At 43.8% G+C, this 11,509-nt stretch overlaps 1 protein-coding gene across 1 annotated transcript in view; it reads right to left on the minus strand.

Annotated features, from left to right (window-relative positions):
- The window catches only part of LOC139402182 (DNA polymerase delta catalytic subunit-like), a 32,229-nt gene extending 24,090 nt beyond the window's left edge, over nucleotides 1–8,139 (minus strand). The window contains exons 1-10 of the mRNA XM_071146279.1: nucleotides 8,060–8,139; nucleotides 5,488–5,674; nucleotides 5,038–5,151; nucleotides 4,560–4,700; nucleotides 4,142–4,267; nucleotides 3,604–3,772; nucleotides 1,999–2,113; nucleotides 1,790–1,919; nucleotides 1,236–1,402; nucleotides 1,023–1,127 (exon numbers count right to left, since the gene is read on the minus strand). Coding sequence (XP_071002380.1) covers nucleotides 1,023–1,127; nucleotides 1,236–1,402; nucleotides 1,790–1,919; nucleotides 1,999–2,113; nucleotides 3,604–3,772; nucleotides 4,142–4,267; nucleotides 4,560–4,700; nucleotides 5,038–5,151; nucleotides 5,488–5,674 — 1,254 coding nt within the window. The 5' untranslated portion in view covers nucleotides 8,060–8,139. The remainder of the gene's footprint in view (nucleotides 1–1,022; nucleotides 1,128–1,235; nucleotides 1,403–1,789; nucleotides 1,920–1,998; nucleotides 2,114–3,603; nucleotides 3,773–4,141; nucleotides 4,268–4,559; nucleotides 4,701–5,037; nucleotides 5,152–5,487; nucleotides 5,675–8,059) is intronic.
- Nucleotides 8,140–11,509: the final 3,370 nt, after the last annotated feature.

Below are 11,509 nucleotides of genomic sequence, written 5' to 3' on the forward strand. Positions count from 1 at the left end.
GTACAGCTCCAGTGGTTAGACTGACAGGCAGGTACAGCTCCAGTAGTTACTGACAAGCAGGTACAGCTCCAGTAGTTAGTCTGACAGGCAGGTACAGCTCCAGTAGTTAGACTGACAGGCAGGTACAGCTCCAGTAGTTAGACTGACAGGCAGGTACAGCTCCAGTAGTTAGACTGACAGGCAGGTACAGCTCCAGTAGTTAGACTGACAGGCAGGTACAGCTCCAGTAGTTAAGACTGACAAGCAGGTACAGCTCCAGTAGTTAGACTGACAGGCAGCACAGCTCCAGTAGTTAGACTGACAGGCAGGTACAGCTCCAGTAGTTAGACTGACAGGCAGGTACAGCTCCAGTAGTTAGACTGACAGCCAGGTACAGCTCCAGTAGTTAGACTGACAGGCAGGTACAGCTCCAGTAGTTAGACTGACAGGCAGGTACAGCTCCAGTAGTTACTGACAGGCAGGTACAGCTCCAGTAGTTAGACTGACAGGCAGGTACAGCTCCAGTAGTTAGACTGACAGGCAGGTACAGCTCCAGTAGTTACTGACAGGCAGGTACAGCTCCAGTAGTTAGACTGACAGCCAGGTACAGCTCCAGTAGTTAGACTGACAGGCAGGTACAGCTCCAGTAGTTAAGACTGACAAGCAGGTACAGCTCCAGTAGTTAGACTGACAGGCAGGTACAGCTCCAGTAGTTAGACTGACAGGCAGGTACAGCTCCAGTAGTTAGACTGACAGGCAGGTACAGCTCCAGTAGTCAGACTGACAGGCAGGTACAGCTCCAGTAGTTAGACTGACAGGCAGGTACAGCTCCAGTAGTTAGACTGACAGGCAGGTACAGCTCCAGTAGTCAGACTGACAGGCAGGTACAGCTCCAGTAGTTAGACTGACAGGTCCACATACAACAAGGCAATATACAACAAATACTGCATCAACAGACATTGATCTGGCAGGTTAGACTTAGAATCTGGATGTTCTGATTCTAGAAGTTTCCAAAGAACCATGGCCAGTCTGTCTGTACTGACCTTCAGGGTAGCTGCTCTGTTCAGCAGGTAGGGAAGGTCAAAGTTCTGGATGTTGTACCCAGTGATGATGTCTGCATCCACAGTCCTCACAAACTCAGCCCAGCTCTGCAGGGGGAATACAAAGAGCTAATCAGGGGGGAACCTCCACTGCTGTTGGTCTTAAAGCAGCCAAGCTCAACTCCCCACAAGTGTGTTTGTGTGTGTATATGTTACCTGTAGTAACTGGCTCTCTTTAGTGAAGCACAGGACCTGGGAGCCCACGATGCTGGAGCAGGACTGGAGGGTGAAGACGGTGCGGATGAAAGGTTCCTTCTCTCCCTGTCGCTGCACCATGGAGGCTATCTGGATCACTGGGTCTTTCTCTGCCTCTGGAAAAATTCCTAGAAGAAGACAAGAGAGTTGGGCCAACCTTTAGAATAGTGAATACTGTTCTGATCCTAGACATTCAGTTACATAGAACAGTGTCAATTCTCCTCATGTCATGTAAACGGGGAGCTAACATGGCGGTCATAGAATGTTGTAGTGTCATGTAAATGAAGAGTTAACATGGCTGTCATAGAATGTTGTAGTGTTATGTAAATGAAGAGTTAACATGGCTGTCATAGAATGTTGTAGAGTCATGTAAATGAAGAGTTAACATGGCTGTCATAGAATGTTGTAGTGTCATGTAAATGAAGAGTTAACATGGCTGTCATAGAATGTTGTAGTGTCACGATATAATATAATATAATGTCATAATATAGTACAATGCAGTACAGAGCACAAACCTTTTCTTCCAGCACACTCAATGTCAAAGCTGAGAACCCTGAGAGGAGCGATCCTCTGGTACTCTCCCTCTGCTGGGTGACTGATCAGCTGGGTCCATCCCACATCAACCTCATACTGACACAGAGACACCTAGGAGAGAGGAGGGGGGTATTGTAAATCTGGAACACACCCTTGGTGTGTAAAGGCCCAGAGGTCTTTATTCTCTTACCTTGCCTGGGTGGTGAGCGTCCGTCTCCCCCAACATCCTCTCCTCCCTCACCCGGTACTTCCCTTTGGGCAGCTCAATCCAGCAGCAACCCACCACATCGCTGTCCACCATAAACCTATAGCACCACGGGACACAGCGGACCTCATTTAACAACATAAACCTATAGCACCACGGGACACAGCGGACCTCATTTAACAACATAAACCTATAGCACCATGGGACACAGCGGACCTCATTTAACAACATAAACCTAGCGCCAAGGGACACAGCGGACCTCATTTAACAACATAAACCTATAGCACCACGGGACACAGCGGACATCATTTAACAACATAAACCTATAGCACCATGGGACACAGCGGACATCATTTCACAACATAAACCTATAGCACCACAGGACACAGCGGACCTCATTTAACAACATAAACCTATAGCACCACGGGACACAGCGGACATCATTTAACAACATAAACCTATAGCACCACGGGACACAGCGGACCTCATTTAACAACATAAACCTATAGCACCACGGGACACAGTGGACCTCATTTCACAACATAAACCTATAGCACCACGGGACACAGTGGACCTCATTTAACAACATAAACCTATAGCACCATGGGACACAGCGGATCTCATTTAACAACATAAACCTATAGCACCACGGGACACAGCAGACCTCATTTAACAACATAAACCTATAGCACCACGGGACACAGCGGACCTCATTTAACAACATAAACCTATAGCACCACGGGACACAGCGGACCTCATTTAACAACATCTGTACAAATGAATTTGTTAATTCTCATGAAAAACAACTGCTTACTGTGTGAATTTGGTTGAAAATACATTTCTCCCAAAAAGGTCTAAATAATTGGTTTATATAGTTTAACACTGGAAGCCCTGAGGAAGTCATTTTGTATGCATATCATGCATATCAATAAAACATGTTAATCTCCTTTTTAAAGTCCTGCTCCACTACTTCCTAGACTCATCCTAAATAAGTCAATTTCATTAGTGTTAGAAGCCGTTTCAGAAGGACACGCCATTTTGTTTCACTGAGCGCCAAAAAGTGACTTTTTCAAATCCTCCTAGAGTCACACGCAGGTAACACGTGTTGATTTCTATACAGTATCAGAAAGAGCACATTCGGAGGTGTCCAACACACTTACCATTGTGAATTACCTCTCAAAATGAAAAGATGAACACTATTTCAAAATAAAATGTTTACCAAGAATAAACCCTGTTTCATGGCCTCCACACGTGACCACGCTGCAACAGATGACCTACAGTAACATAAACTAATGATAATGTGTTCTTTGAAATGAAATACATTCTGTATTCTAATGTTACTCATGACCGTCATAAACACAACCAAGTGATCATTTTTTTCGAAAGCATATATGAACTGTATTTATGAGACTGTCAGAGTGTTGCAGCACGGGGGGGGGGGGGGGGGGGTAAGAGACCCGGCAGTTTAGGGAATGAACTGGGTTAAAATGTCAAGGGAAAACCAGGACTGCTTCTTTTTTTTTACTTCACACACACACACACACACACACACACACACACACACACACACACACACACACACACACCTACCTGATCTCAAAGTCGATGTTAGCCTCGTAGGAAGAGAAGCTCTGAATGGGGAAAGGTCCAAACTTAAATCCCTGCTCCAGGAGCCTCTTCGCCGGGGCAATCAGACGAGGCATTGCCATGGTGATGCGCAGGAAGTCCGCAATCCGTTTCCCATGGTAACCATACATACCTGGAGAAGAGATGGGGAGGAAGTTATCAACTACCTTGTCAGCCTAGTCAACACCACAGCACTACAAGCTACCACACACACACACACACAACCAAAAACAACAGTTCAACTGTTAACACACAGAATACTCCTCTGCATCCTGGGTAAAAGGAGGTAAGGACTGATAGAGCGTCTTTACTTCGTTCATTCAACCAATTCAAACGCTCTTTTCTTTGCTACCTGTCCAAAACATGTCCATGTTACCATTCTGAACTTTCCTTTGCCTCAAATGACTAGTGGAATGCACCCTGAGTGTATCCAGGAGTCAGCAGTCCCACTACTAGCCTATTGCAGTGCCACCACTACACCAGACAGGGACACTATACATACTTTCTTTGTGTGTGATGTCCACCGCCAGCACAGTGACCGACATGTTGTCCTTGTTGTAGCGCATGTCCTTCAGCACAGCAGAGTTAAGCTCCCTTTTGAACTCACTCAAGTGATCACTGGTGAACCCTGAGACAGAGAGAGGAAGGGAGGGGGAAAGTGAGAGAGAAAAAGGGGTGGATGAATTTGATTTTGACAAAATTAAAGTCATTATTTTCATGTCATTTGTGGTTGGCCCTCAGATTTAGTCCTAAATAATAATGTAGTCTTCTGCTTCTTAAAGTGACCACGACATTCCTACTGTGATGCCTAGAAAACACGTATCCCACACGGTCATGCCATGCTTAGCTCACACTAATAGGTCTGATATGTAGAGTAATGTTGCGTATCACTATATTGCTCATTTTCAGAGAAAACTCACCATTGGGGGCAGGGATGTAGAAATAGGGGGCAAAGCCGTGCACGTGGCAGCACACACTGTTCCCGCTGTCAGTCACCCCAAACATGCGGATTATTGGTACATTCCCCTGAGACTGACCTGGCATGCCAGCCACAGCAGCCCCTGTTGAACAGACCATCACAAACAGTTTAGGTCGGTGTCATGACTCGTACTCCTGCCTTAAAACGTGACAGAAAAATGGCCTTTAAAAGTCCATGGCAGCCTAAATATGCTCCAACTAAAACTAACCTGTTGGTCCCATGGACTGTCAGGCATTGCCTTCATATATCCATCTATGATCTTGACAGTGGTTACATTTCTCCAGCCTCATCCCTGAGCTTAATTGCAACATTCCACTCCATGTAGGCCAACATGTAGTGGAATGATGGTTTCAAACAGGTTCTGGATTCCAGGCTAGTCGAAGGGCAGAAACCCTAAACATTTCAGTGACATAGCTTACCTAAATAGTAGTCGAGGTCAATCTGTTGGAAGACCAGGGTGTCAGAGTCCGGGTTAAGAGGGGCGGCCTGTGGCCGACGCCATCGGGGGTTGAGGTCAGTAGAGAACAGCTCACCTGCAACCGGGTCAAGGGTCACATGCAGAAGACAGGAGATTGGTCAGTCAGTGTGATGTTAAAGAGGCAGGTTGGTGAAAAATGAATTAAACTCTCCACCACCAGCGTCAAATGGTAGCCTGGGTACCAGTGCGTTGAGTTATTCCACTCCTTGTCATGCTAAACATGTAGTTGGCCTACATGGAGTGGAATGACGTTTTAAACAGGTTCTGGATTTCAGGCTGGTTAAATGGCAGAAATCCTAAACATTCCAGTCATTCCAGACAATAGGAATCCCTGGTAAGACTAAAGCCTGCACAATGCACATCACCATGCGCTCTCCTCTCATCCTCTCACCAACAGGGATGACGTCATGCCCCGCCTGTCCTTCCCTCTCCTCCGCCTCCATATCGGCTTCTTCGAACAGGGCGAGTTCCTCCTCGAAGATCGACGGGCTGTCTTCCCAATCCCCGCCAGTTTTACCACGCTTGGCCTGGGACGCCCCGCCCCTCGGCGGACCGCTATTCCGCCTTTTAGCATCCATCTACAGGAGACATCAATGAACCAACGATTAGTACTTTACACACCTTGTAAGCATTTGTATCTGTCACGTGTGAATGTTGTTTATATATTTAAAACTATATATTTATCTTATCTGATTTGCAACAACTTAAGTTCCTTCTGGAAAATTAAAGTAATTCCAGTGTATTCTATTCAACCAAATAGGCTACAACTGGTTCAGCTGGTAGAGCATGGCGCTGGCACCATCAGGTCGTGGGTTTGATTACCGCTACAGCAATCAATAAAAAAAAATTGACCCAAAACCGTAGGTCACTTTGGATAAAAACGTTAGTTAAATAGCATGTGTATTATATAGCCAGGCCTATTTCATTCTGATTGATAGAATTCACTGTCATCTGGTCACATTGATTATACAGTTGAAGTCGGAAGTTTACATACACCTTAGCCAAATACATTTAAACTCAGTTTTTCACAATTCATGACATATAGTCCTCGTAAAAATTCCCTGTCTTAGGTCAGTTAGGATCTCCACTTCATTTTAAGAATGTGAAATTGTGGTCTTGGCGGATTACTTTTGATTTTCCCATGATGTCAAGCAAAGGGGCACTGAGTTTGAAGGTTGGCCTTGAAATACATCCACAGTTAAACCTAAAATTGACTTAAATGATGCAAATTAGCCTATCAGAAGCTTCTAAAGCCAGGACCACATTTTTCTGGAATTTTCCAAGCCGTTTAAAGGCACAGTCATCTTAGTGTATGTAAACTCCTGACCCACTGGATTTGTGATACAGTGAATTATTAGTGAAATACCCTGTATGTATAAATTGTTGGAAAAAATTACTTGTGTCATGCACAAAGTAGATGTCCTAACTAACATGCCTAAACTATAGTTTGCTAACAAGAAATTTGTGGTTGAAAAACAAGTTTTAATGACTCCAACCTAAGTATGTAAACTTCCGACTTCAACTGTCGCTGATGAAGCTATGGTGAGCTTTCTTGCGCAGTGGCTGCCTGGGCATCAGTCAGGTGGACAGTGAAGGTTGTTGTGTTAGCTTGCTAGCCAGCTACCCTCATAGAATTCAATATTTAGGCCACTTCATTTCAATGCCCAATGATTCTTGAAATGCCTCATGAGTTTAGTAGAACGGTCTTACCCCACCATAATCCAAAATATAAGGTTGTTACAATGTCTTTTAAACAATGTAGCTATAGCTTCAAAGTATGTGTTAAACTAGCTATCACTCTGATCTCATGTAGACTGGGACTTTAGGTTCATAGCTACATCTATGAAGTTGAGTATTACCTAGCTAGCTACAGTAGCTCCCTCATTTTTACAAAGTTATCTACATGTAGCCCTGGCTATTCCTGTGAACTAACTACAGTGGTGGAGAAAGTACAACATTTTCATACTTGAGTAAAAGTAAAGATACCTTAAAAGAAAATGACTCAAATAAAAGTGAGTCACCCAGTAAAATAGTACCTGAGGAAAAGTCAGTATTTGGTTTAAATATACTTAAGTATCAAAAGCAAATGTAATTGATAAAATGTACTTAGGTATCAAAAGTAAAAATCATTTAAAATGTCTAATATTAATAAAACCAGACGACACGGTGTTTTTGTATTTTTAATTTACGGATAGCCAAGTGCACAGTTCAACACTCCGACATTATTTACAAATAAAGCATGTGTTTTGCGAGTCCGCCAGATCAGAGGCAGTAGGGATGACCAGGGATGTTTGCTTGATAAGTGCGTGAATTTGACCATTTTCCCGTCCTGCTAAACATTCTAAATGTAACGAGTACTTTTGGGTGTCAGGGAAAATGTATGGAGTAGAAAGCACACTTTTTAAGGAATGTAGTGGAGTAAAAGTAAAAGTTGTCAAATATAAATAGTAACTAACCAAAAAAAACGACTTTAAGTAGTTTACTTAAAGTATTTTACACCACTAACTATAGGAACCAAGTGGCAGGGCTGTCGTTTGGCTGAAACACGAATGAAGGACTGTGCCTTTAACAGCTAACCTTAACTAGCTACAATAACCGAATCCAAATATCACTTTCCAACCTCATAGCTAGCTATCCGCTGATGAAGTTGAGACACTGGTAACTACTGGTCACATTTGGAAGAGGAGCAGGCATCGTTAGTAAGTAGCTATCAATATTAATAGTTACAAGCCGCAGTTGAGGTGTTTATTTGCCTCAATGTGAACTTCTCAACGTCGTTGAACAACAACACGCCTGCAAGTTAGCTATAGCTAACTAGCTAGCCCTGTTTCAGTTGTAAATAGCTAGTTACAAAGAAACAAATGGGTATACCAATTAATTATTATCCGCATGTATTTGGCAATCGGACACATGTGACATTATTAGCTAGCTCTCGCTACTTGGCAATAAAATGTTGTAGCTACCTTTGTTCAATGTGGTGACTTCGATCAGATCTTACTTGACAACAACTCCCGCCACTTGTGCGTTTAATTCGTGAACTTCCACCCCCGGAAAGAGCGGAGGATTTCCACAGCGCACGTGGTGGTTGGTCAATAGAGCGGAAACCCGTGGCTGAAAAAAGGGATGGAAGCAGCGGCCATATTTGGTGTGGCTCAGAGACTGACAACTCTGTGTGAGCTGTGTTAGATAGCTATCATAACAATATGTTTACATTGTGGTGACACTCAATTTGAAGTCTAATCACAGAGAAGAGAGATCTCTATGAAGCTAATAACCTAAACCAATAGATGAAATAGATCTTATTCCAATTATTATATTGTTAACAAGCAGTGTGGTTCACTGTAATGTATTTATCGTTACGGATTACTAAAGGGTTGTGTGTGTGTGTGTGTGTGTGTGTGTGTGTGTGTGTGTGTGTGTGTAGGTGCATCATGCACCGCAATAATCTGAGGGGGCACAAAGTACGTGAAGATGGCTGGAGGGCACCTCAAACAGCTTTTTCCTGCAATCTACAGCCATAATCATACTTAATTCTGTGTAAACGAATACCTCAAATGTTCTGCATATCTAAGCTGTCTGTCTCCTCCTGACTGGTGGTTGTTTTTTTAAAGAAACTAAATATTCTTCTCTGCATCTCTGATCAAATCTAGGTAAAAGAGTTCAAGGAATTTGAGTCTTATTCCATACATTTAGCTATTACTTGATTTTCTAAACCAACCTTGCCTACTCTAACTTGATTGATATCCCGAAATGTCTTCTTGGTTGCTGCCTTTAGCAACGCTAGCATTTACACAATTGCAGTGCTTGGAATTAGCTTGCAAAAAAACTGAAAAATCTGCCAGAAGCCAAAAGTTTAATAAAATTACATTTCAACTTATTTTGTTGATTGTCTGTAGGCTTGGTCTTTATGCAGGGGAGATTTGAGAGAGAAAAAACATCTAATCAAATCTAATTTTATTGTTCACATTCACCGAATACAACAGGTGTAGTAGACCTTACAGTGAAATGTTTACTTACGAGCCCCTAACCAACAATGCAGTTAAAAAAAAGACAGATAAGAATAAGAAATTAAAGTAACAAGTAATTAAAGAGCAGCAGTAAAACAACAATAGCGAGACTATATACAGGGGGGGTACCGGTACAGAGTCAACATGCGGGGCCACCAGTTAGTTGAAGTAATATGTACATGTAGGATTAAAGTTAATATGCATAGATGACAACAGAGTAGCAGCTGTGTGAAAGAGGATGGGGAGTTGAGGCAATGCAAATAGTCTTGGTAGACATTTGATTAGATGTTCAGGAGTCTTATGGCTTGGGGCTAGAAGCTGTTAAGAAGCTTCTAACCTCTAAGCTTCTTGGACCTAGACTTGGCGCTTCAATACAACTTGCCATGTGGTAGCAGAGTAAACCGTCTATAACTAGGATGGTTGGAGTCTTGACAATTTGTAGGGCCTTCCTCTGACACCGCCTGGTATAGAGGTTCTGGGTGGCAGGAAGCTTGGCCCCAGTGATGTACTGGGCCGTTCGCACTAGCCTCTGTAGTGCCTTGCGGTCGGAGGCCGAGCAGTTGCCATACCAGGCAGTGATGCAACCAGTAAGGATGCTCTCAATGGTGCAGCTGTAAAACCTTTTGAGGATCTGAGGACCCATGCCAAATCTTTTCAGTCTCTTGAGGGGGATTAGGTTTTGTCGTGTCCTCTTCATGACTGTCTTGGTGTGCTTGGACCATGTTAGTTTGTTGGTGATGTGGACGCCAAAGAACTTGAAGCTCTCAACCTGCTCCACTGCAGCCCTGTCAATGAGAATGGGGGTGTGCTCGGTCATCTTTTTCCTGTAGTCCACAATCATCTCCTTTGTCTTGATCACGTTGAGGGAGAGGTTGTTGTCTTGGCACCACATGGTCAGGTCTTTGACCTCCTCCCTATAGGCTGTCTCGTCGTTGTCAGTGATCAGGCCACTGTTGTGTCACCGACAAACTTAATGATGGTGTTGGAGTCGTGCTTGGCCATGCAGTAATGAGTGAACAGGGAGTACAGGAGGGGACTGAGCACGCAGCCCTGAGGGGCCCCCGTGTTGAGGATCAGTGTGGCGGATGTGTTGTTACCTACCCTTACCATCTGGGGGCGGCCCGTCAGGAAGTCCAGGATCCAGTTGCAAAGGGAGGTGTTTAGTCCCAGAGTTCTTAGCTTATTGATGAGCTTTGAGGGCACTATGGTGTTGAACGCTGAGCTGTAGTCAATGAATAGCATTCTCACATAGGTGCTCCTTTTGTCCAGGTGGGAAAGGGCAGTGTGGAGTGCAATAGAGATTGCATCAGTGGAACTTATAATTAAACAGACTTTCCAAACGTGGGTCTGTTGTAGACCCATGCAGTTCCTCAGCGAAGTCAGTTCCTTTCGGATTTCCTCATTTCAAAATAAAAGTCCCCCCACAAGTTCTGACTTTTTTTTGTTGCAGGTATGGCGCACCTGCAGAACTTTAATTATGACGTAAGGTAAGCGGAGAGGAAGTGGGTATACAACAGACAGACATTTGAAAAGTCTGTTTAATTTATGTTCAGTTTTTTAAAAATCTCAATTTCCCCACTGCATTAGGACCAACCCTACAGACAATCTACATAGTAAATTGAAATTGAACTTCTGGCTTTGCAAGCTAATTCCTAACAAGGCTAGTATGTAAATACTACTGTTGCTAAAAGCATCTAGCTTCTTGGAGGTTGGGAGATTGGGAACCCATCTGGGCTAGCTAAAGCCAACTTTATAGAATTGCTAGTTGGCTAGTAGTATTTTTTTTTCTTTACCTGCAAATCTGCAAATGCCCCATGTGGGCAATGACGTGTGTGTGTGTGTGTGTGTGTGTGTGTGTGTGTGTGTGTGTGTGTGTGTGTGTGTGTGTGTGTGTGTGTGTGTGTGTGTGTGTGTGTGGAGAGAGAGACATGCAAGAGGAAAAACTATAAGTTCGGTAAGGTTTCACAGCATATAAGAACTGAGAGCGGGGCTTGCTGCATGGTCAAATGTCATTCTGTAGTCACGTTGTCGGTTGTACTTTCCGCTATACTCCAATCTGACACTCAACGAACATTATAAATAACTTGCTTGCCCTTTTCTCTCCTCTTTGAAAAATAAAAAAAGACAGACCAGTTGCTCACGTTGCTCACGATTCCCTCTCCTTCGATTGACAACAAAGTCCACCAACCAGAGTCCGTGTTAGTGAACTCAGTAAACCAATTGTGCATTTTGGTTTGTGAAAACGACCCATTTCCCATGGGCGGGGCCTGTACCCCATAGAAATCAAGGGGTCAAGAACGCCATCTCATGAATAATGTGAAAGGGGCGGTACTTTAGCCGATACAACCCCGCCCCCTTACGTGCAGTAATCCGCACACAGACGTTATTTCATTTTGTCCATCAACA

The sequence above is a fragment of the Oncorhynchus clarkii genome, unplaced genomic scaffold (assembly GCF_045791955.1).
Source record: "Oncorhynchus clarkii lewisi isolate Uvic-CL-2024 unplaced genomic scaffold, UVic_Ocla_1.0 unplaced_contig_1142_pilon_pilon, whole genome shotgun sequence".
NCBI lineage: Eukaryota > Metazoa > Chordata > Actinopteri > Salmoniformes > Salmonidae > Oncorhynchus > Oncorhynchus clarkii.